Source organism: Phoca vitulina, unplaced genomic scaffold (genome assembly GCF_004348235.1).
Source record: "Phoca vitulina isolate PV1807 unplaced genomic scaffold, GSC_HSeal_1.0 scaffold81, whole genome shotgun sequence".
Taxonomy (NCBI): Eukaryota; Metazoa; Chordata; class Mammalia; order Carnivora; family Phocidae; genus Phoca; species Phoca vitulina.
In genome coordinates, this window is record NW_022589784.1 from 4823687 (window position 1) to 4848489 (window position 24803).

Here is a 24803-nt window from a genome sequence, read left to right on the forward strand (position 1 = left end):
ATGAAAACCCCTAGAAAGTACACAGCCTCCCTTTTACGTTGAAGGCAAGCACAGACAGGTTGAGCCATTTGCTAGAAGTCACACAGCTCTTAAAAAGCATTTGAACTCTGGCTTCTGAGTAAGAGATCTCTGCAAGTTCTCTTGCCATTAAAAGCCTCATGTTGCCCGTTTGTAAGATAGGTGTGTGGGGGTGGGAGGTGGGATAGGGCCTCCAAACACCTGGATTTTCTAGCGTGGGGGAGGAGGCTGTCCCTCACCCTAGGATTCATGTACACTTTTAGGGATACAGTATGGGTTTTTGCAAATCTGTGAAGCAGAATGTGGGTTCCCACTGCGATTGGCTATGTGAACAGCTTGAGGCAACTTCCTTGGTGTCTGCCGGGGTTCCCCAAAGCCTGGGTGTCCCAGTGTGAAGAAGGGGGTCTGTGTTTTCAAACATCCGGCTCCAGGCGCTGCGAAAGGACACTGAGGACGCGCTGGAACTTCTCGAGACGTGTGGCTTGCGGCGCCCCCACGCCTCGGCTTCCCCAGAGGAGCCTCTGCACAAAGCCTGTGGTCAGGGCCTCCCTCAGCTGCGGGTTCGGCCGGAATCCTGGGGGCGGGGCCAGGCGGGCTGGGGGCGGGGGCCAGGCTCCTGCCTCGCCCCATCCTGCACCTGCCTTCTCTCAGAACTTTGTCCCAGCAGGGACTGTGGAGGGACTCTGCCCAGAAGCTCTGCACAACTGGGCGGGGTTCACGGGGAGGAGGCGCTCTGAGTCTCCGCAGGACTGGGGGTGGGGCGGCCAAGGAGCTCGGTGGAAGCATACTGTGCCAGGGTGCATGGGGGCAGTCTGTTCAGTGCGTGATGCTGGGGGCGGGGGAGGGGCTGTGCCTGGGGATGAAGCCACTTGGGGGGCAAGATTTGGAGTCTGGGCCGCCCAGTGCGACACATTTTGGGAGAGGTTGAGCCATGTTGGAGAGAGAGGAGTGCTTAGGTCACCAGCGAAAGCGGAATAAGCCAGGTTGGGGATTCTGGAGGCTGGGCTGTCCCAGGACCGGAGGAAGGTTTGGCTCTGAATGCAGCGGGGGCGCTGTTTTACCAGGTTGAAGGACTGACTCATCCTGGAGAGAGCTAGGCCTTGTAGGAGGGGACCGAGATCCTCTGGGGGCAGGGCCAGTTCAGGTGGGAGCGGGGGTGGGGGCGTGGGGGCGGGGAGTGGGAATCTGTGGACGTGGCTCTGGGGCCGGGGGCCAACCCTCTTGGGGTGGAGAGCACTATTGCTGTCAACACTGTTGGCTGCGACTCGGACTTGGGGTGAGAACTCCCCAGAGGCCAGGCCGTCCCAGTTTGGGTGGGACTCTGGGAGGCGTGGCGGGAGGCTCTGGTCCCTGGCCTGGTGGGTTTTTGGGTACCCGGTTAGAGCATGCGGGGTGCTCGGGAAGTCGGGACCCTCTGGCCGCAGGGAGCAGAGGGGAGCACTCACCTCGTAGGCGCCGGGCCGCTGCCTCACGGAACTTGGGCGCGTCCCGGGCCATCTGACGCGCCCGGTGCAGGGTGCGCAGCAGCCGCTCGCAGCTCTCGTCCAGCGGCCCCGGGAGCTCCTCGCCCTCCAGCAGGCGCACGGCGGGGACCACGTGCGGCAGCGCCACCTCGCCCGGCTCGCAAGGTCCTGTGCGGGGAAGGGCTCTGAGCTAGGCTTGGGGCAGAAGATGGGGCCTAGGGTGAAGAGGGTGGAGACTGGGTCGAGGCGGACCCTAGGAGTGGAAGCCCAGAAACACTGGTTCCAGCCTAGCACGAGCAGGACTGGGTCAGGGAGGAGGCCTAGGGCGGGGGCGGAGCCCAGGACAGAAACAGGGGCGGGGCCCAGGGTTTGGGCACTCCCGGACCGAGCCGGACGCGATGGGCGGGGCCTAGAGCGAAGAGGGTGGAGTCTATGGTGAACGGACTTGAAGTGCGGGGCCTAGGGCTGGATTAGGATTCTGGCTGGAGCGGGTGTGGAGCGCCAAGGGATGCCACTCACCGGCGCCCTCATCCAGTGCCCGCATCAGCGGCTTCAGCTCCTGCTCGAAGGCCAGCGCAGCATCGGTGTGGCTCCTTCTGAGTTGGCGCCACGTGCGTTCCAGCCGGGACACCTGGGGGAGGAGCCCTGAACATGCTGCCTCTTCCCTCTTCCCCATCACCAGCATTCAGGCTTCCTCCTCATTTCTGCTTCCCACGCACCTGGGGCATGAGCAGGGCGCCCATGACCGCGGCCAGTCCAGGCAGGTCCCCGGCCGCCCCCGGCCGCAGCGCCAATGCCAGTTCCACCAGGCCCCTCAGGGTGGCCGCGCGCTCCTCTAGCGGCCCCGCGCAGCCCAGCACGGCCAGCGCCCCCGCCAGCGCCAGCGCCTCATGTCTGTGAAGGTGGAGAGCAAGGGTCTGGGGGCAGTGGGAGGTTTGTAACTCGGAGGTGAGGGGCGTGGGGGGGGGGGAGTAGCTTTGCCCATCTCACCTCCTCCCTGGGGGTCCTTGAATGGGGGGAGGTTTGAAGACCCTGGGGATTCCAGGTGGCTGGCTCACCTCTCCAGAAGTTCCAACCTCAAGCGATGCCCATGGGGAAGTGTGAGCAGCTCCAGGCCAGAGGCGACCCCCATGGCACCCCGCTGAGCCTTGGTCACTCCTAGGAGGCCTGTAGCCTGGGCAGGGGGTTAGTGGGGAGGTCAACCGAGCAGAATGAGTATATGGGTGTGAGGTGCTGTTGGGCCTTGGCCTGGCTTCAGCCCCTGTCTGGGGAGGAGTGACCAGGTAGGTGACCCACCTGGCAGTCTACCAATAATAGGTGCAGGGCCGTGCTCCCAGGATGGTGCTCCAGGAATAGGTCACGGAGAGTACTCAGGACTTTGGGTTCCAGCGGCCGATTCTGGGGGCCCAGGAGGCAGAAGGGGTTGTTAGGGGGCCAGAAAGAGACCTCGGCCTTTGGTCTTGCAAAACTTCTGTTCTCTTCCTCCTCTTCTTCGTTGGCTTCCCACCATGGTGGGGCCTCTGTCTCTGGGCCACTGTGGTCCGGGGGGGTTCCCTGGGCACTGGGCACTCGGGGCACCAGCTCACAGTATGTTGGGGGGCGTCCAGATGCATCATGCAGCAACAGTGAGGGTGTTCGAGGCGGTTTGGTGGGTGCCTTGGCATGAAGCTGCCCATCGGAGGCCCTGAGGCTGTGAACAACGCACCCCAGAGGAGCTGGGGTCTTCAGCAACATGGGGTCACTACCCATCCGAGGGAGGGCACATGTGGGCACAGCGGAGGCTCCTAGGAGTCAAACAAGAGGGAGTGAAGGGGGTACACAGAGAAGAAAGCCAGATGGGGTGGGGGGCTTCATGGGCTACCAACCTTCTGGTTCATCAAGTCAATAACTGGGTATCCTGGTGTGGCTTTGAACTTAAAACTTCACCAATATAAATGCTACACACTTATCAATGGTCTGAAAATGAACTTTTTTGGACACTTACATATGAATTCTGAATGCTACAGTTTAAATTTGAATTCTTTGTTTTTGCCCCTCTGATTGAAGATGGTAAGCACTGACGTACAAAACTAAAATAGAAAAAAAATTATTCAAAATTCACAAAACTACAAAAGCATCAAAGAAACTGCATTTATCAAACTTTCAAATGATGTCTTTTGTTAAGTTTGTGGCATTTTTGCTTCTGAGGTTATTAGAACTTAAAGCTGCACCCAGACTTTTGGGAGATGCTGTATTTACTGAGCATATAAATAGACCCTCTTACAGAGACTTAAAACCTTCCCATGGTTCTAGCTCACTCTGAGTAAAGGCCAAAGTCCTCACAGTAGCCAAAAAAGCCCCCCAAATCTGAGCTCCAGATGGTTCAGCTCCACTCACATCCTTTTGGTTGAATGAACAGTTCAAGTTCTTGTTTTGGCCCCAGGACTGCACTGGCCGTTCCTTCTGCCTGGGCCACTCTCACCCTCCAGATATTCACATTATTTCCTCCTTCACCTCTTTCAAATCTTTCTCCATGCAGCCTGTCCTGACGACTACTTAAAATTGTAATACTCCCATCCCCTTATTCCCAATCTCCCTCTGTTCTACTTTTAAATTTTACCCCAAAGCAGACTCATTTTTTGTTGTCAGTGTCCATCTTCCTCCAGTAGGACATCGGCACCACTTGGGCAGAGGTCTTTGTCTTTCTATTGAGTGATACATCTCAGCACTTAGTACAGTGGCTGGCAGTGAGGACTCGTGGTGAATGGTGGGAGGGGAGGCAGGGCAGATGGGGCACACAGGGCACAGGGAAAATCCTCTTTTAGGTAGGATGGCCAGGGTCAGCTACTTTGAGGAACTCAAGTTGAACGAGACGGAGTCAGTCAGGAAAAGATCAGGGGAATGGGCTTTTCCGCGGCCAGAACAGCAAGTGCAAAGACCCTGAGGCAGGAACAAGACTGGCTGGAGTGAGGAGGGGGTGTGGCAGGAGTTATGAGAGAGGTTAGCCGTGGTCAGACACATAGAGCTTCTGGGAATAATCATAGACTCCCCCATTTTTAAGCCCCTACAAAGTGCCTGTGGATTTCTTAATCACCATGACAATTTTGAAAGCCTTGTTGTCCCCAGTTTCCAAGAGGTTAAGTCACCTGCGCAATATCAGTCAGGCAGTGGGTGGCAGAGCAATCTCCGAGCCACGCGCTGTCCTGGTAGACCCTTACCTGGTCCAGGGTGGTCTTCTCTTGACCGCCCCATGTGCTCCAAGCCTGCGGGCTGACTGTCACTCCGCTTCCTAGCCCTGGGGGACAGAGATGAGGGAGATGTGTAGTCCCACCCAGAGCAGGGCAGCCTCCACCGATGCCCAGAACACCCTCTATCTAGTCACTCAGCACCAGTGGACCCCAACCAAGGTGATCTACCCCCACGGGACACCTGACAGTGTCAGGAGACATCTTTTGGTTGTGACGACTAGGGGGTGGGGTGGAGAGGATTTGACAGGCACCCAGTAGATAGAGACCAGGGATGCCACTCAACATCCTATGACGCACAGCACAGCCCCCCACAATTAATCCAGGCCCAAGTCAGCAGTGGTTAGTGCATAGGTGGAGAAACTCCGGGGGTGTCAGGTGTCACTGGAGAGGTAGAGAGCCTGTGATTACCTGGGCAACTCTATCCAAGCTGGGCTCCCTAGGAGGGTGTCCTCACTAAAGCTGCGTCGAATGGGTCCTTGCCGTATCACAGGCCTGGAGGCCACGGCCCCTGTGGCCTGGGACAGTGGACGCTGCCCGGTCACATAGCTGCGCACCAGGGAGGGCAGGCTTGGGAAACGTTCATCCTCCAGCTGAAAGAGAGCTGTGGGCCGGCCTGGCCGGGGACGCAAGGCCACACGGAGCACCTCGAAGTGTAGGGCTGAGCCCTGCCAGCGGCAGGAGATCACTGGGTGGCCCCCCCGGGACCTGGAGGCTCGAACCAAGAAGTCCCCATCTTGCTGTAGGAGGGCCTCAGCCTTCTGGGGGTGGAGGACGGGGGGTAGAGGGTTTAGCCATGAGCCCAGATCAGCAATTCATGGTGATTCCTCACCCCCATCCCCCTACCCAAGAAAAGCCACCCCAGAGACTGGGTGGTTTGCCCCAAACCAGTTCCTGTTTTCTCACAGGCACACCTCTGGAGTACATTTCCCAGGCTCCCTTGCAGTTAGTCACCATCTGACACAATCTGGCCAATAGGATGAGGGCAGAAGAGCTGCCGGGAATGTCCCGACCTAGCTCACAAAACCCTCCTGCACAATCCTACAGGTTCTGTCCCCTGTCTGTCAGGGGATGTCCCCAAAGCCCTGGTGGAAGGCAGAGCCACAAGACAGAAAGAGCTCGGGTCCTGACTGACTTCTGGAGCTCCACGTTCCCCACTCCTCAACCAGCTTGTACTGTAGCATGAACAAGCCCATAAAGATCTGTTGTGTTTAGCCAGGGACATCTTGGGGGTGCTGCCAGCTGACCCTGGCTAATGGAACGTCCAACCTGAGTAAATGCATGAGGCTTGGTAAACAAACATGGTTTCGAAAAGTGCCCTTTGCTGGATTCTTCCAAACTGATTACGGCCTGGAAATCCTCCTTTATAAAAATGTTCAAGCAGTCCTATGCCAGCCATGGTGGCTGGTGTTGAAACAGGGGCTGGGGGCCGCAACACCAGGGGGAGGCAAAGCGGAGTTGGTGATGGGAGCTGGGGACTGAACAATACATATGGTGGACACATGTAGCCTTTCCTACATGCCAAGCACTGCTGTGGGTATAAAACATAGGAACTCATTTAATCCTTTACCAAGGTTAAGTGGTAGATACCATCATCCTCATTTTACAGATGGGGAGACTGGGGCCCAGATAGGTCAATTACTTTGCCCAAGGTCACACAGAATGGAAGTTGTAGGGCTGGGATTTTAACCACTAAGCGATACTGACTCTCACAATTTGATTGGATGCCCAGGGTCCCAGGACTCCTGAGGGTGACAAATGAGTTGGAGATGAGGGTGGGGAGATTTGGGTTGAGAGTGAGTGCTCAACACCGACTGAGCACTTACTGTGTGCCAGGGCCTTTCTAGACCCTGGAGACACAGTGATGAATGAGCCCAAGGCTCTGCCCTGTGCTGTCTGGTGGGCAAGACACACAACAAACGCACACGAATGAAGAAGATAGATAATGTCTAAGAGCAATCACTGAAGGTGATAAAAGAGGGAGATGGGGCCCTGGGGGCCACAGGTGCCTGGGACCCAGATGGAGAGACAAGCAAAGCGAAGGAGTCGGGTTGGGGAGCATGCCATGATACCAACCAAGCTTCAAGACAGTCCCCAGACCCTCAGTCACCCCTTCCAATAGACCTTGACCATAAGTCCCTCATCCAGGATCCCAGCCGTCCTCAGAAGTCCCCAGTAGGTCAAGGGCGGGAGAGGCTCCCTATCAGATGGTGCTGAGGCCCTGCAGGAAGCAGAGATACCTGACGGGACAGCGGGCCGTGGTACCAGGGCTGGTTGGCAAAGTCCTCTCCATCCTGTTGCACCTGCATGGAGCTCTTGGGGGCAGAGGGTGCAGGGGCAGAACTCTGTACTTCCAACAGTCCTCAGTCTTCCACACCTGTAAAATGGGAATAATTATTCCTGCATCCTAAGCTTCCTAAGTGGCTGGGTCAGCCCTTCCTTCCATGTTCCTCTTAGTTTTGGAGACAGCAGCCTGCATCCTATCAACCTTAAAATGCAACTCTCTCTCTCTCAACATATTCTAACACATAAACATATTCTAAACATATAACATATAAACATATTCTAAATGAAACAAGTTACTTATAGACAAAAATATATGTACACTAGATTTTGTTTATATACATATGCTAGATTCATATATATACCTCATATAAAATTGGGCTATGATTAACTTTAATTTAGAATTGGCTGTGATCTCATGGAAACAGTCGTGCATTCACTGGGATGCCTGCAAAGGGAGAAGACCTATGCATTGCTTTCAAATGGAATGCAATTTTTATGCAGATGACGTGATGCTACTTTTTAGAGAAATTTCATTAACTAATTCACTCAAACTAATATTTATGGGGTGTCCACCATGTGCCAGGTGCTACTGGGCACTGGAGGCCCAGCAGTGAACAAAATAGGGGCATCCCTGCCCTTGAGGAGCTGCTGTTCTAGTGGGGGAGACAGCAATTAAGAAAATAAATAAGCAGATGAAGGAATAGATAGATCAGAAAGAGAAAAATGGAAAAATAAAGCCAGGGATGGGATATGAAGATTCAAGTGGTGGAGATAAGATTTTCCATAGGGGAAGGTCTAAATCAGGAACAACTGGGAGGATTTTGAGATCTCTAGCTTCTAAGCAGTGTATGTGCACACTCAAGAATTCTTAAGTATCTAACCCATACATGGCTTTCCAATGTAACACCATTTTTTAAAAAATTTTATTTTATTTTATTTTATTTTATTTTTTTAAAATATTTTTATTTATTTATTTGACAGAGAGAGACACAGCGAGAGAGGGAACACAAGCAGGGAGAGTGGGAGAGGGAGAAGCAGGCTTCCCGCGGAGCAGGAAGCCCGATGCGGGGCTCGATCCCAGGACCCTGGGATCATGACCTGAGCCGAAGGCAGACGCTTAGCCGACTGAGCCACCCAGGCGCCCCTAAAATTTTATTTTTTATTATTATATTTTAAGTAATCTCTGTGCCCAACGTGGAGCTCAAACTCATGACCCTGAGATCAAGAGTCACATGCTCTACCAACTGGGCCAGCCAGGTGTCCCTTCAATGCAATACCATTTTTAAGGACATTAAAAAGTCACATTTTGTAGAAATGTCAGCAAACAGCAATTTGGCATTTGCAGATTTTTAAATTTTGGAGCCAATACGCTTTGTTATTATTATGGCCAAGTTTAGGTCTCTGACATTTGGGGACTCCCTCGATACTGTGCAGGCCTCAGGCTGTGTGTGTCTCAAGTGTCTGGTGGAGAAAACCTGCCCTGGATGGGAGGGAAGCAGGAGATCTGCTTCTCACTTCCTCTACCCCTAAGGTGTTCTGGGCCTGGCCGGCTGTGCAGGGAAATAGCACCAGGATTCTCTCATCCTGAGTCAGCAGGGCCTTGAGGGCCAGAAACAGGCAAGAAGTTCCCAGGCCCGCCCCAGGTAGCTGTAGGGGCGGGGAGCTGGGCAGGGACCTGGCTCCAGGTGCTGCATACCTGAACACCAGGTGTGTCTCCTGTGGATGCCTGTGTACTTCCTGTTTGTCATCTGGGCCAGGCCAGCCTCTGTCTTGAGTCCCCCAACGTCAGCTTCCCCTCGTCCCTCTTTAGTGGGCACGCAGGTGGGTCACTGACAAGGCTCTGGTTAGTTTGGTGGAGGGGAGTTTGGAGGAGGGGGGAGCTCAGAGTGGGCACAGGTTAGACAGAGGCCAACGAAATCATCCTCCTGCCCTTCATCCTTTGGAATAATTTCTGGATATTTGGGCAGGGGAGAGAGGAAGGGAGCAGAATCAGGAAGAGGGTGGGGGTAGGGGTAAACATGGAGAAAAGAAGGGTGTTATTCATACCCTATAGACCACACCTATGTGCACACATGTGCAGGGGGGCAGCCGCCTACACATGGACACATGGACACAGTTAGACACGGGTACTCAAACTTGACATTGAGCAAACACTGATTGGTTGAGCACTTACTATGTTCCAGGACCTGTTCTAGACCCTGGAAAGACGGTGATGAATGAGATCAAGGCTCTGCCCTGTGCTGTCTGGTGGGCAAGACACGAAATAAACAGCACACAACGAATGAAGAAGATAATGTCTATGAGTAATCACTGAAGATGATAAAACAGGAACGTGTGATAAAAAAGACTGGAGGAGGCAGCTACTGTAAATAACATATGTCAGGAAGGTCTCTCCCACCAGGTGACATTGGAGCTGAGCCCTCAGTAAAGGGAAGGAGACAGTTACACAAAGGTTCGGAGAAAGAGCAGTTCCAGATGCGGGGGTGAGAGGGTGGACAGCAAGTGCAAAGGCCTGGGGGTTAATAGAGCTTACTCTCTACATTTTACGGCATCGAGGAAGTCATTGTAGCCGGAATGCACTGAGCAAGCAGCTAAGTGGAGAGCAGCGAGGTCGGCAGGGGTGAGACCATTCTGGTGGACCCCAAATTCTCATCTTAGCGGGATGCAATGGGGGTTACGGAAGGGTTTTAAATGAGGGAGGGGCACGATCTGGTTTGTGGTTTAAAAAGATTACTCAGGCAAAGTGGAAGCAGGGAGGCTTTTCGTGTCGCACAGGAAGCACGCTTAGAGGTGCACTCCCAGGTACGCCCAGGTACACGGACACGCGTGACGCACAGCGACCCAATCAGGCACTCGGCGACCCTTCTACGAACGCTGCTGCTCCTGGACCGACACCCAGATTCTCCCTGCAAGCCGGTGGCCCCACCCGGAAAAGAGAGGACTCCCCACCCCAATAACCCCCGATCCTGGATGTGCCTGGGGCCCCTCACTCACCTGGGCCGGGACCCGCGGAGCTGGTGAGAAGCTGGGGCCGGGCCGAAGCCGGAGGCTCTGCGGCTCCCAGCCCCTCCCTCCCCGCCCCAGCCGACCCCACCTTCTCTGGCCGAGCCCGGTGGGTTACCGAGCCAGATCACCTGGCCCCGCCCCCGAGGACTCCGCCTCGGAAGGTGGCCTCCTAGGCTCTCACCCGCCCTCTCGTCCCGGCTCCACCCTCTTAGAGCCGTTCTCGGCGCTAACCACGCCCCCTTTGGAGAACCTCCCCCCTCCCATAAACCACGCCCCCTTGGGAACTCCGTCTGTCCCTTCCAGGGGCCCCCCCGCCTAGAACGTCGCCCCGCCCCCATCGGATGGCAACGCCCACACGCTCCTTGCCCCTCTTAGTCCCGCCCCTTCGAGCTCGGCTCCTCCATTCCCCGCAGACTGGTCCTAAGTACCCCTGACCCCTTGGGACGTGGGGAGGGTGTCTCTCCTCACCCCCCCAGGGTACCTCGCGGGGACAGGGCGGCCCTTTACGGGCTCTCTTGCAGCGCGGGGGTGGCGGCTGCTGTGACGTAGAGGTGCGCTTCCTCCAGACCGTCCCGTTGGGTTTCCGGGAAGGGAACTCCAGTGGGTGTCGGGTTTTGTGGAGACAGATGCGGGAAAACACGACAGCCTCTCCACTGTAACAGCACGAGGGAGATGAGCTAGACTGGGGGATTATGGCCGGGGGAGACATTCAGGTGGTTTCCTTGGTGGGAGGTGGGAGGGGGGCTTCCATCGTGATGCTTGGAGCAAGCATGGAAAGGTTGGGGGAATGGATCTGGAACAAGAGGGAGGACGGTCTGGCCACGTTTATTGAGGGCTCGCAATAATAACAACAGTATTGAAAGCAGTAGCCGCCAATTAACACTTGTTGGGCACTTACTGTGTGCCAGGACTGTCCCGCTTCCTTGACCTGCTTCAACGCATTTAATTTTTACATCGACCCCTCAGTGAAGTAGGTACTATTTCCATCACTCCCATTTTCCAGATGCAGAAACGGAGGCACGGGGCAGCTAAGCCATTTGCCCAAATCGACCCGGCTTGTGAGTGGCGGAGGTGGGATTCATACCTGGAGCCCTGGAGCGCCATTCTGCCTTCCTCGCTTTCATCTGTGCAGCCCCACAATCTCTGATCCCTACCAGAATTCTAAAAACGGTGAAGGTTGCTGTCACCCATTTTACAGATGAGGAAATAAGCGCCCGGGATGGTTGGGGATGAAAAGTTTCGGTGCCTGTGGGATCACAAAGCCGGTGATTTCCAGGCTCGGCTTTCCCCCCGCGAATGTGGAAGAGGCTCGAGGCTCAGGAAATGCTGAGGGGAGTGTCTTTTCCTTGACCTCCTCCCACCTAGTTTTGGAGCGGTCGGTGGGGGGCTGGGGGGGTGGGTGGGGTGTGTGTGGTATGTCCACTGAAGGAGGCTAGCGCCCCCTAGTGATTAAAGGGTTAAAAAAGAAAAATCCAAGGGGCGTGCCTCGTGAGATGGACGGGAGTCTATTCAGCCTAGTGGGGTGGAGGTGGGGAGACAGACCTTGTAGACGAAATGATTTCAGGTAATGATAAGGTCTACGAAGACAGTAAATGTTCGCTAAACGAATGGATTAACGAACGACACCATCGAAGTCTATAAGGAAAGAGATGGTGGTGGCCAGGGCCATGGCAATAAATAAATGAATTTGGGGATGTTAGAGGTAGAGCCAAAAAAAGCTTCCAACCATTTATTTATTCATTCAACAAATACTTACGGAGCATGTATTTATGCCAGGTGCTGGGAACATATGAGACAGAGATTTCTAAATAGACAATAAAGAAATAAATATAATAAAATATCAGGTTTGTTGGATGGTGATCAGGGCTTAATGTAGGGAAGTGGAAAAGAAAGTCTGTGATTTGAAATGGAGAGATTTGGGAAGATTTCATGAGCAGGTCACATTGAGCAAAGAACTGTTGGAGGTGAAGGAGCAGCTAGCCATGAAGTTACTTGTTGAAGGCAGAGGAGCGGCATGTGCAAAGGCCCTGTGGCAGGATTTTGGGGTAAGATTCTAGGGTGTCCTGGTAAGGAGGCCTGTGCGGCTGGAGCAGAATGCATGAGGGAAAGTGGTGAGTGGAAGAGGTGAGGGCAGGGAGGGGCATGTCATGTAGGGCCTTGTTGGCTGCAGGGCAGTGGGCTGTAAGAAGAGGAGGGACATCATGACTTGCCCAGATGCTCACAGGTGTGCTCCTCCATGGGGAGGACAGACTGTGCGGGCGGGAGTGAGCCTGGGGACCAGGGTAGAGGAGAATACGCTCGTTCAAGCTAGGATGTTGGGTGCCAACGCGGGGTGGAGGCAGGGGAGAGAGGGTTCAGAAGAGAGCAGATCTTGAGTCTGTTGCTGAGAGGACTGGATATGGAGGAAGGCAGCAGGCCTCAGTAACTCCACCAGCAGCCCCCCACCCCCAGGTGCCCAGGCCTGTGTTGAGCTGGTGGGGGGAAGAGATGCCGGGGCCTGCATAGAAGGGGCTGGGCTGCAGGTGCTCCCGCCTCCCCCCCCCCCCCCCGGCCCCCCCCCCCCCCCCCCCCCCCCACGGCTCCGCCTTCTCCACCCCCTCTCAGGGCGACAGTTACAGGCAAAGAAGAGGAAGTGGTAGCTAGCTAGCTTAGGCAGGCAGGCGGGCGGTGGAGGCCGCAAGGGCGCGCGGGCTGACCCGGTAAGGCAGCCGCCATGGAGCTGTGGCGCCAGTGTACCCACTGGCTGATCCAGTGCCGGGTGCTGCCCCCCAGCCACCGCGTGACCTGGGACGGGGCCCAGGTGTGCGAGCTGGCACAGGCCCTCCGGGATGGCGTCCTTCTGTGTCAGCTGCTCAACAACTTGCTGCCCCATGCCATCAACCTGCGTGAGGTCAACCTGCGCCCCCAGATGTCCCAGGTGAGCCCGCCACTGGCTGGAGTGCCAGGGGTTGGAGGTGGGGGCCACCCCTGGCTGGCACCAGGAGACTTAATACACTGAAACTCTGGGCCTGTGATGTAGAAGAGAATATGCTCCGGACTCTGGGGCTGGCACACGGGGAAGAGGGGGAGGGATGGAGGGGGTGGTAAACTCTGAGATCCGGGGGTGTCTCACCCAAGGGTAATAGGAATGGGTTAATAGGCTCTGGGTTAGTGCACATCTAGGCTGAGAACTGACACACTTGGGGTTAAAGCTTCCAAACCCCAGGCTGACTCCACTGAGGTTCAAACCCCCAGATGGGACTGTGTGGGGGTCTTGAGGGTTACCTGGGAACCCCCAGGTGACCAACAGTTTGCCTGAGGTTTTTACCTCCTTTGACACCACCCCCCCCACCTTCTGCCTATGGGGGAGGGGCCTCCACCAACTTCTTCCCCCACATGTGTCTCCTCCCAGGCCCTGGGCCCCTTCCTTCCCCTCACATCTTCTTCCCCTTCGCTTCCTGCCTGGGCCTGGGGCGCGTGGGGCGGGTGGGGGGCTGTGGGCCCCTGGGCTCTGGTCTTCCTAGCTCTATCCATCCCAGGGAGACATTGAGAAAAGCCTTGGTGTTGAGCCCAAGAGTAGGTCCTGGGGTTTTGGAGCCTAGAAATAACTGCTCTTTCTCTGTAGGGATTACTGCAAAGGCCCAGGTCCGGGGAGGGTGGATTGTACTGAGCAGGGCCCTGCTAGACTCAGGAAATATATTCAAATCCCTATTTGAATGCGGTTGGGGTGGAGGAGGTAACGTGACTGGATCCCCTCTCTGTAGCCCCTTCTCTGGATCCCTGTGGTCTCCTGGGTGCTGGGTGGAAGCTGTGTATGCTGGGGGCTAGGGGCTCCGGGTGCCTCACCTGCCTTGGGAGTCTGAGAGGACACTCACCTCTGGCCCTCAGGCTCCACTCTGCAATGAAAGCTTTGTGTCAGGGAGCTGTGGATTGGTGGGGAGCCTTTTCTCTGGTCCTAGATGCCACGTGCGGATGCAGGGGGGGAAGTAACTTCTCAGGGAGGGGGCCCATGGGGGTCCCTGGGGGGCATTTCCTGGGGACACGGCCTTGGGGTTGGGGAGGTGGGTGGCCCACCCTCCTTAGCCCAGGCCAGGCTTACTGAAAGGATGAGGGAACTCCAGAGGCCCAGCCCCTCTGGCCACAGGCCATCCCAGATTTGCATACATTTGCTTACCTTCTGGCTTCTAGCAGATGGGGAAGTAGCCATGGGATCTATCAGGCCCCGGACCCACAGGCGGTCAAGGTCCCCAGTGAGGCTTTAATAGCAGCTGATGGGGAAGTGGATAAACTTGAGGATGAACTTCCACCCCTGCCTACATCTTGCCTACTGCTGGTTGTCTAATGAAGGGCACGGAGACATGGCCTTAATATCTGGGAAGGCAGCTGTGGGGACTGCAGGGAGGCAGCCTTCTTCTTTGTGCCAGGCAGTGCCGAGGACCCGGGCCAGGCCTGGCCCTCCAGGTGCTCCAGACTGGGGAGATGGACACCCCCAGGCCTGTGCGGTCACGACTGGGACAGAGGGAGAAACCTCAGGGCTGGGAGCCCTGAAGCAAAGGCAAGACATTGGCTGGCGATGTCAGGCTTTATGCAAGAGGGGACATTTGTGCTATGTTTTGAAGAGTGAGTATGAGCTTTCTCATTGCTCTGGCTTCCTATGCCCAGCTGTGTCAGGCCCCAGGCTGCGCAGGGCTGTTCCCCAATCTTCCCATATGGAGCTCTGTGCCTTCCTGTCTCTGCTCATCTTGTCTCCCCTCAAAGCTCAGCCCTGTGCCCTGTTCACAGCGGGGATGTGTGCGCGAAGCCAAAAGGTGGGTCCAGTGGGGTGGAGGGAGGTGACACAAGGACAGAACAGCTTCTCTAGGTTTGCAGGGCCCCATCTGTCCATTGATTTAAGCTGGGGCCACGGACCGCCCTTGGGGTGTGGAAAGGCAGAGGGAGAAAAGGGGAAAATGATCCCGACAGGAGCGGCATAGATGAAGGTGTGGCGGCCAGAATTCGGATGCTTCTCAGTTCCTCTGCGTTTCCTCAGTTGTTTCCGGGGAAGAGGGTGGGAAGAGCGCCTGCACTCAACGGCAATTGCGATGTATGTTAGGCCTCTTCTTGGTGCTGGGATAGTGGGAAGGAGACCCACACAGAGCCCTGTCGCTGAGGAGCCCGTCTTCCAGTGGTCGAGACCGACAGTGAGCAAATAAGGAAACGTTTACCTTGTGGGGAGGCGGTATGTGCTCTGGAGAAATCAAAGCAGGAAAGGGAGCTCCTGAGTGTGGGGGTCGCACTCTTGAATAGGTGGTCCGGGAGGCCTCGCTGATAAGGTGACATTTGGGCAGAGACATTTGGGGAAATGAGGGGATTAGCCGTGTGAATCCGGGGACACAGTGCTCCTGGCAGGGGTATGGCCAGTGCAAAGGCCCTGAGGCGAGAGCTTGTGGGTGGCCTCAGAGTCTGCTGGGAATGGCTCATGGCTGAAGTCAGACCAGAGTGCCTACAAGCTGGATGGTCCCTCTGAGATCTGAGGCCGAGGGAGGATCATATCACAGGTGGCACCCTGACCACCAGACATCCTAACTCACCTCCTCTCTCTGGGAGTCCACATTCTGGGTTGCAGAGATGAAACTTTAAGGCCAAGGGAGTGGAGAGGAAGGGACGAATGTGACAGTCATGGTAGGAAAGACCCACCAGGGCATGGGAGCTGATTAGACCTGGCGGAGAGGCAGGCTCTGGGGCCCGGATGATGTCAAGGTCCCCAACCTGTGAATGCCCGGGCCACTGACAGAGGCAGGGGAGAGGGCGGGAGAGTTAGAAGGGGGGTCAGCTGGAGGGCAGTGGCTCTAAGGGGCCAGACCTGGGTTCAAATCCTGATGCCACCACTTCCTGGCTTACCCTCTCCAAGCCTCAGTTTCCCCATCTGTGAAACGTGGGTAAAAATGGGACCTTTATTTCGAGGACTGTTGTGCTATTTCAGTACTGCTTAGCATGGTGTCTGATAGCTAATAAACCCTCACTAAAAAGTCTTCTTAGGAAGGATGTGGGGTAGCAAGAGGGTAACACAGCAAGCAGGAGTTTAGGTTGGCGTAGTATTTCTCAGCTGAGGTGATTTTGCCCCCCCCCCCCAGGGGCATTTGGCAATGTCTGGACCCGTTTTTGGTTTCATCACATCTGAGAGATGCTACTGAAATCTAGTGGATGGATGTCAAGGGTCCTGCTCAATATCCTACAATGCTTCACACAGCAGAGAATTCTCTGCCCCAAATGTCAATTAAACTGAGGTTGAGAAACCCTGTGATCGGGGACAGAGATCTGCAAGAATCTTTAAAATATTTATTTGGGTGAATAATACGTTCATATGGTTCAAATATTAAAACACTTAAAAAGGGGGGCTCCTGGGTGGCTCAGTCGGTCAAGCGTCTGCTTTCAGCTCAGGTCATGATCTCCAAGTCCTGGGATTGAGCCCCGAGTTGGGCTTCCTGCTCCGCGGGGAGTCGGCTTCTCCCTCTTCCTCTCCCTCTGCCCCTAACCCTGCTCATTCTCTCTCTCTCTCAAACAAACAAATAAATCTTAAAAAAAAAACACATAAAAAGGTGCACAGGGAAAAATTTAACTTCTCATCCTGTCCCTTAGATACCCAGCTCCTTCTTTCTCCCATGTAACTACTTTTTTTTTTTTTTTTTTAAGTTGACTGTATATCCTCCCAGAGTTTCTTTATACAAACATAAGCAAATAGGAATTTAGGTTCTTATTTCCTACCCTCCTCCCTTAACATGGAAGATGGCACATACCACTGACTGCTTTATGTCTTGCTTTCCTCACTTAATAATCATCTTGGGACTCTTTCCAAATCAATACATAGAGATTGTCCTCATTTTAAAAAAAATGACCGCATGGTATGCCGGCTAGTCCATTTATTTAACAAATGACTTATATTGTGTTAACTATGTGCCAGGCATTAATCCAAACCAGGGGCCAGCAAACTACAATCCAAAAGTTGAATCTGGACCACAGCATGTTTTTTTTTTTAAGATTTTATTTATTTATTTGAGAGAGAGAGAGAAAGCGATATATAGAGAGAGATTATAGATAGAGAGCACGAGTGCACTAGCAAGGGGGAGAGGGAGAAGCAGGCTCCCCACTGAGCAAGCACCCTGGGATCATGACCTGAGCTGAAGGCAGGCGCTTAACTGACTGAGCCACCCAGGGACTCCTGGATCACAGCATGTTTTTATAAATAAAGTTTTATTGGCACACAGCCATGTCCATTGATTCACGTATGCATTGTCTACGGCTGCTTTCCAGCTACAACCATGGAGTTGAGGGGTTGCCATAGACAGTCTGGCCTGCGGAGCTGAAGATATTAACTATCCAGACCTTTGTAGAAAAATTTTGCAGGTTCCTGTTGTAAACATTTTCTTTTCTTTTTTTTTTAAGATTTATTTATTTGTTTTAGAGAGAGAGAGAGAGCTAGAGAGAGCACGAGTGGGGGGAGGGGCAGAGGGGGAGGGAGAGTCCCAAGCTGACTCCACGCTGAGCGCTGAGCCTGATGTGGGACTCAATCTCACGACCCTGAGATCACGACCTGAGCCGAAACCAAGAGTCGGTCGCTTAACCGACTGCGCCGCCCGGGCACCCCGTAAACATTTTCTATACATTAACTTGTTTAATCCTCATAACACCCTAGGTGGTAGATGGTATATTATCCTCATTTTTCACGTGAGGAATTGAGGCACAGAAGTGTCAAGTAACTTGCCTCAGGGAGCCTAACTTGAAAGCGGCAGAGTTGGGGATTGTAACCCTGGACAGCCTGGCTCTGGGATTCTTGCTGTCCACAGTTACCCAAAACTGCCTCTATCCCATTGCTCAGTGGGGTGATCATTTATTTTCTCATCCTCTCTATCAGTGGACACTTGGATTGTGCCAGGCTTCTGTTATGACACATTTACTTCAACCATTAACCTTGTCCATGAATCATTTTTTGACTCCTCTTCTGTGTGACCTTGGGCTTGTTACCTAACCTCTCTGTGCCTAAGTATCCTCATCTCTAAAATGGGGATAATAAATCCCTATCTTTAAGCATAATGAATTACTATAAAGGACCTAGAAAAGTCCCTGGCTACACAGGAATGTTATTATTGCTGCCATACACATGAGTAAGTATCTCCATGGAATAAGTTCTCAGAAGGATTTGCTGGCTCAAAGTGTCTGAGCCTTTGTGTTTTTGGTAGATATTGCCAAATTGTTCTCCATATGGGCCTGTTCCCATGTGGGCTATTCCAATTACATTACCACTGACAAAGCATGAGAGTGCTTACTGGCCGTCACCTTGCTATGGCTTAATTTACATTTCTCTTATTCTGAGTGAGGTTAAACCTCTTTTCCTTTGTTTAAGAGCTATTTCTATTTTTCTTGGTGAAGTAATATTTGTTCATATCATTTGCCCATTGTTTTTTTCCTTCTGGGACTGCTGTCCTTTCTTATTGATTTTTAGGAACTCTTTATATATTAGGCTGGCTTGAATTTCAAGTCAGGTACTTACTACCTTTGTTATCGTGAAGAAAAAAAAAACATTGTTTGACCTATCTGAGCCCTGGTTGTCTTATCTATAAAATGGGGATGTGGACAGCACGTTTATCTCAGGGGTTGTATGAGGGTAAAATGTGATAGGTTAACTTAAATTCCTTACTGGTGTGATTGATGTGCTAAATTTAGCCAATGCTAAAATAGTGGGAGGCACTCTTTTTTGTTATTTGATTTCAGTCAGTCTGAGTTGGCTGTACGTTGTGGTATAAGTCAGGGTGTGTAATGTTATCTGCTGTACCAAACTACACACTTCAGTAGCAGTAAGGGTTTACTTCTTGCTCACATCACAATCTAGTTTGGGTCAACTGGGGGGTTAAGGGAGTGGCTCTTCTTTACAAAGTACCTACAGGACCTGGGCTCCTTCCATCCCATGGCCCTACTCTCCCTAAAGCCCTTGGAGTCCTCTCTATCCAGAAGGGGGGGAAGAAGAGTGTGAGGAGGGAAACCATGGGAGGCTTTCATGGGCCAGGCCCAGAAGTGGTGCTGTCACCTCCGTTCTTGATCCATTGGCCAGAACTCCATCACATGGTCCCATCCAACTGCAATGGTTTAGGCTGAGAATGGTTTAGCTGGGAGCTAGGGAGGACAGGAAATGGTTGGGTAGACATAGAAGAGAATGCTGTAGAACCCCAGAAGGATGCCTACCTGGCTTCAGAGATGCAGGTCTGGAGGGGCTGGCTTGGAGGAAGCCGTAGTGGGATAAGGAATGAGGAGGGTTTGAATCAAAGCCATGAGGGAGGAATTCAGCTAGGGACTGGGGAGCCTGGGTGGGAGCAAATCTCAGCAAAGTAGGTTGGGTTAGGCTGTTTGGAAGACCTCATCTCAACATGTCTACTACAGCTGATGGGGACGGAAGTCTGGGAGGGCCAACATTTGGTATTGTGCCTTCTTTTCTTCCATTTTGTTCTGTACACTGACTTCCTTTTAGGCCTTGTACTGGGAAATGTCACCCTTTAGGACTTTCCACAGAGGATGCTGGAAAATCCTGTCCCTCTCCTGCTCCCAGCCCTCCCATGGCTCCCCATTGCCTTTGGGGCGAAAGACAAAGTCCTCACCCTGGCCCATGGGAGTCTATGCATTTGGCCTCTAGCCACCTCCTGGCCCTCCCCTCCCCCCTCTCTTCCCTTTCCTTACTCTACTCCAGACACATGAGTCTCCTCACTGTTCCCAGAGCCCACCAGGTCTGATCCAGCCTCAGGGCCTTTGCACATCTGTTCTTTCTCCATGGATCTGTCTCCCACCAGATATACACTGTGATTGTTCTCTTATCTCCTTCAGGTTTCTTATCAGGGAACTTCCCTGGTTTCCACACATAAGATTGTACCCCTTACGCCCTGCCGCTCTGCGCTCCCTCTTCTTTTTCTTATTTTATTTTTCTTCATAGCACTTACAGCCCTCTGACTTACATAGTTTTTACTTCTTTGCTTATTATCTGCTTCCCCCACTGGAATGTCAGGGCAAGGCTTTTGTCTGTTTGGTTCACAACTGTGTCCCTGGTGCCTAGAAGAGCACCTGGCACATAGTAGGTGCTCAATAAATATTTATCAACTCTTCACTTCATTCAATTTATTCATCCTTCCTTTAATACTGGGACAGCAAATCATAACTTATGTCCTGTTTCATACACACAACTTAATCGATAAATGGTCACACTCATTTGTTGACATATTGTCTGTGGCTGCTTTCATTACATGAATAATCATGACAAAGATGCTATGACCTGCAAAGCCAAAAAAAAAAAAAAAATTGCTGCCTGTCTCTTTACAGAAAGAGTTTACCAATTGATCCCTGATTTAGTGGGTATTTGTTGAGTGCTTACTTATTATTGGTTAGTGGTGGTTGGTTAGCAGTGGTTAAGTATGGATTGCTTGAGATCAGTCCCGCCTCTGCTGGTTCCTAGTTATGTGACTTTGGGCAAGTGTGCAGGCCTCTCTTGCCTTTGGTTTTCTCACTTGTAAAATGGGGAAAGTGATGATGATGATGCTAGTAATAATAATAATGATGACACCACCCACGTCATGGATATTTCCTTATATTAAGCCATGCGCAGGATGATGGAGAATGCCATGATGAATGACACACAGATCCTCATGCAGCTCATGGAAATAGATGAGGAAGTAGGCAGTTACCCGAGAGTGGAACACACAGTCTGCCGATGGGTGGGTGGAGCCCAGGGCGTTATGGGAGCGGAGAGGCGGGAAACCCCAGAAGCAATCATGGTAGGCGTCTTGGAGGAGGTGACATGGCAATTGAGTGTGGAGGTTGGGGCATATTTGAGGAGCCAAAAGAAGTTCTGTTTGTCTCCCTTGCTAACATTAATGGCGCCAGGAAGTGGGCAGTACCCAAGGGTGTGTTGGATGGGCACAGCTGAGCTAAAGATCTCACCACATTGTACAGATTAACTGTCCCCCTTTGATAGCGGGGATGGTGTTCTGAGACCTGGGCTTTAGGAGGAACTTGGGAGTCAGGTCCCTTGGGGAAGAAATAAGGGATGTTCAGTTGGAGAAATTTGAAGTTTGAGGAAATTCTGAGCTCAGTCTGCAGAAATTTTAACCAAGAGTTTTAGACCTAGTGACCAAAAACCCAACTGAAACTGCCTTTATAAAAAATAATATTTACTAGCTCACATAACTGAAAAGCTTAGGAGAAAAAAGCTTCAGGTCCAGCTGGATCCAGGGGCTCTATCTCAGGATCACCTCCACCCCCTTTTCGGTTGTTTTCCTCCATTCTCAGTCATCCTTTTCCCTCATGGTGGCAGGCAAGGGTGCCCAGCTGCTCCAAATTTAGATGCCCACATTTTTATGTACAGTGGAAAATAGCGGCTCAAGCCCCGATCTATGCTTCACTGGGCATGATTTCTTTGTGTATGTGTGTTGTGTGGGTGTGTGTGGGGGAGTCACATATCTGTTCCTCAACCAATTGTTGTGGTTGGTAGAATATGATGCTCTGATTGGCCAGGCTGAGGTCACATATCTATCTATTTCTGGAGTTGGGGAGGAGTCGACCCCACCCAAAGGAGCTAGGCTAGGAGGAGGACCGGTGGCTCCCAGGGGACACTGCGGGGCTGCTAGCAGAAGAATGGGAATAGATGTCAGGAGGCAATCAGTGTTTATACTGGCATCCAGTACGAAGTTGCTGCACAGCCTCTCACCAGTCCCCGCTGCTGACAATTGGAGCCGCATCTTTCTCTGTCCTGGGGGCTGCTCTGTGCATCATAGGATGTTTGGCAGCATCCCTGACCTCCACCCACTCGATGCCAGTAGCACCGTCTACCCTGGAGCTGTGACAAGAAAATGTCTGCAGACATTGTCAAATGTCCCATAGGAGGTAGAATCCCCTATCCCCGCCCCCTGCCCCAAAACTCTGTTTTGGAGGGAGTGAGCTTCTGATCTTGGGGAGGGTCCAAAGAGACATGCATGGACAGTTACTGTCTGGGGACAGTGAAGAAGAGATCGAGAGCTTCACTGAGTTAGAATAATCAGTTATTTTATTATCAGCAACAGGAGCTGTGCTGAGTGCCGGGGCTATGGGAAAGAACACAGCAGATACATTCTCTGGTCTCCTGAGTTCATGGACTTGTGGGGGAGAAGGGCAGTATACTTGTTTCCTGTGGCTGCACTAACAAAGGACCACAAACTGGGGGGCTTAAAATACCAGAAATATATTGTCTCACAGTTCCAGAGATTAGAGGTCTGAAATCAAGGTGTGAGAAGGGTTGGGCTCTTTCTGGAGGCTCTCAGGGAGAATCCATTCCTTGCCTGTTCCAGCTTCCAGTGGCTCCTGGCATTCCTTGGCTCCTGTCACTCTGTCTTCACCAGGTTGTCTCCTCTGTGTCTGTCTGTCTGTGGGTCTCTGCTGTGTGTCTCATGTGAGGACACTTGTTGGTGAATTTAGGGCCCACCCCAGTAATCCAGGATGATCTTGTGATCTCGAGATCCTTAACTTAATTACATCTTAATTACATCTTTATTATTTTTCCCCCCAAATAATGTCACATTCACAGGTAGGTTCCAGGGATCTGAGGTAGTTATATCTTTTGGGGGGGCCACCACTCAACCCACTATAGACAGTAAAAAAGCAAATCAACAAAATATTACAATAAATGCTGCAGACAAAATAAGCCAGAGGTCAAGATGGAGGAGAGGAAAGGGGCATGCTTCTGGAGGTTGGTCAAGGAAAGCTGAAAGCTGAAGGATGAGGAGCTAGCTCTGGGAAGAATGGGGTGAGGAGGGTAAATGCCATGCAAAGGCCCTGTGGTGAGGACGGTGAATGGTGAAGGGAGAGTGATGGGATTAAGGTTGGGAAGAAGGCGCTTCACTAGTGTGGCTGTGGGTATGTGTGCACAACTAGATGCGATGGGAAGTCCTTGGAGGGTTTAAGCAAATTGGTGGGTTAAGGAGGTCCCTCTAGCTGCTCTGTGGGGACCGGATTGTTAGGGTGATTGAAATGGCACTGAGGGGACCTGGGCGGAGGGGTTGATGGAGGTGTCCCACGGGGATGTGATGGTGGCCGGACTAGGAGTCAGGAACAGTGGATGGGCTCACGTTTCAGTGGTTGTGCTGGTCAGACTTCCTGACAGACTAGATGGGGGAGGGGTGGAAGGGAACGAAAGGAGGTAAGATGATGTCTAAGTTTGTAGCTTAGGAACTTGCGTGAATGGGGGCAATATTTGCTAAGAGGGGAAGGCTGGGGAGAGTCAAATTTTGGGGGAGTTCTGATGGGGCTGAGTTACCCTGGAGATGGAAGGCAGCACAACATAGTGGTTAGTGCAGTGGTTCTCAAGCGGGGGTGTGGGGAGCAACTCTGTCCCCCAGGGGACATTTGGAAATGCCTGGAGATATCTTTGGTTCTCACTACTGGAGGGAGTGGTGTGCTCCTGGCATCTAGTGGGTAGAGACCAGGGATGCTGCTTATATCCTAAATGTTTGGTAATCCCAGGACAGCCACTGAAATATCAATTGTGCTGAGGCTGATATGAGGGGCAAAGACTCTATTACATGGGGGTCTGGATTCTAGTCTTGACTGTGGGATCTTGGGTGAGTTACTGTACCTTTCCATGGCTCAGTCTCCCCCCCTTTCAAATGGGGGTCAGGATAGTCCCTGACTTATAGGTCTATTACAAGAATTAAATGAGTGAATGGTTGTGAAGTTGTCACGTGCTGCAAGCCGTACCTTGTAGTGATTGGTAAGCAAACTCATAGGGGGAGATGAGAACATTTGGGGAGGGAGGAGAGACAGAGAGAAGAAAAGGGGTCTGAGCCTCAGGGTGTAGCCGCATGGAGAGGTTGGGGAGAGAAGGAAGAAGAAGCCAAGGAGTCAGAAGAGAGCCAGTGACTTAGGAGGAAAGCTAGAGACCAAAAGAAGAAAGTGTATCGACAGTGAGGTGTTGGTACTTTGAAACGAACAGTTTTATCGAAGTGGATGGGAATAGTGTCAGAGAGTATAATAAATAACAACAATAGAAGCAAGTCCATTTATGGAGCACTTAATATGTGCAAGTGTTCTTCCAAGTATGTAACACTTACAAGTCATTTGATTTTCACAACAAATCCATGGAGTAGGTGCCATGATGTTCAGGTTATCTCTTCTGCGAATCAAACCACCCCAAACTTAAAGACGTAAGACAACTGTTTTAGAATTCTCACAGATTCTGTGAGTCAGGAATTCAAATGGAGTGTGGAGATGATGGTTTGTCAGCCCCACAATGAGAAGCCTTGAATGTCTGAGGGCTGGAATCAGTTGGAGGAGCCTTCCCCTGCACGCTGGGAATCTGGGATGGGGTGACTGAGCTCAGGCTGGGGCTCTTGACTGGAGCAGCGGCCCGTGGCCTCTCCATGTGGCTTGGGCTTCCTCACAACATGGTGACTGAGTTTTGAGGAGTGTGGAGAGATCAAGGGTTTCTCAAGGTGGAAGCTGCAAGTTTTTTTCTGACCAACTTAGAGACCACGTGGTGTCGCTTTGCTGTAATTCGCTAAGACCAGCCTGAATTCAAGGGCAGGGGAATCAGACTGCACCTCCTGATGGTGATGTGACAAGTCCCACTGCAGAAGAGCATGCTGGATGGGTGCTATGTTTGTGGCTATCTTTGGAAAGCACAACCTGTTCTTCATTATTATCCTAGTCTCACAGATGAGGAAATGGAAACATGGAAAATTTAAGTGAGTTGCCCAAGTGAGCAAGTAGCGATGCTGGGATTTGAACCCCCAAACCTGTGACCATAAGCACTATATGAATATCGCCTCTTTGAGGGAGACAT

At 52.4% G+C, this 24803-nt stretch overlaps 2 protein-coding genes across 4 annotated transcripts in view; one reads left to right on the forward strand and one right to left on the reverse strand.

Annotated features, from left to right (window-relative positions):
• Positions 1-431: 431 nt before the first annotated feature.
• SH2D3A (SH2 domain containing 3A) lies at positions 432-7014 on the reverse strand. Its single transcript, XM_032394576.1, has 9 exons — positions 6946-7014; positions 5117-5466; positions 4679-4755; positions 2778-3265; positions 2540-2655; positions 2201-2375; positions 2001-2112; positions 1464-1649; positions 432-592 (listed from the first exon to the last, which is right to left on the reverse strand). The coding sequence occupies exons 1-9, from the start codon at positions 7012-7014 to the stop codon at positions 432-434; spliced, it is 1734 nt and encodes a 577-aa protein (XP_032250467.1).
• A 5631-nt stretch (positions 7015-12645) lies between these two features.
• Positions 12646-24803, forward strand: part of VAV1 (vav guanine nucleotide exchange factor 1) — a 48455-nt gene continuing 36297 nt past the window's right edge. For all 3 annotated transcript variants that reach the window (XR_004298132.1, XM_032394735.1, XM_032394736.1), the window contains exon 1: positions 12646-12914. Coding sequence is in view for 2 of the 3 variants with exons in the window: in XM_032394735.1 (XP_032250626.1) it covers positions 12711-12914 (204 nt within the window). In the remaining variant the exon portion in view is untranslated. The remainder of the gene's footprint in view (positions 12915-24803) is intronic.

Coding starts and splice junctions, on each gene's coding strand:
- SH2D3A (XM_032394576.1), bottom strand. CDS start 7,014: ATGCAGGTGCAACAGGATGGAGAGGACTTTGCCAACCAGCCCTGGTAC. Junction 3,266..4,678: donor AGAAGACCACCCTGGACCAG/GTAAGGGTCTAC, acceptor TTTGACTCCTAG/GAGCCTCCGCTGTGCCCACA. Junction 2,113..2,200: donor GCGCCCTGCTCATGCCCCAG/GTGCGTGGGAAG, acceptor CTCCTCCCCCAG/GTGTCCCGGCTGGAACGCAC.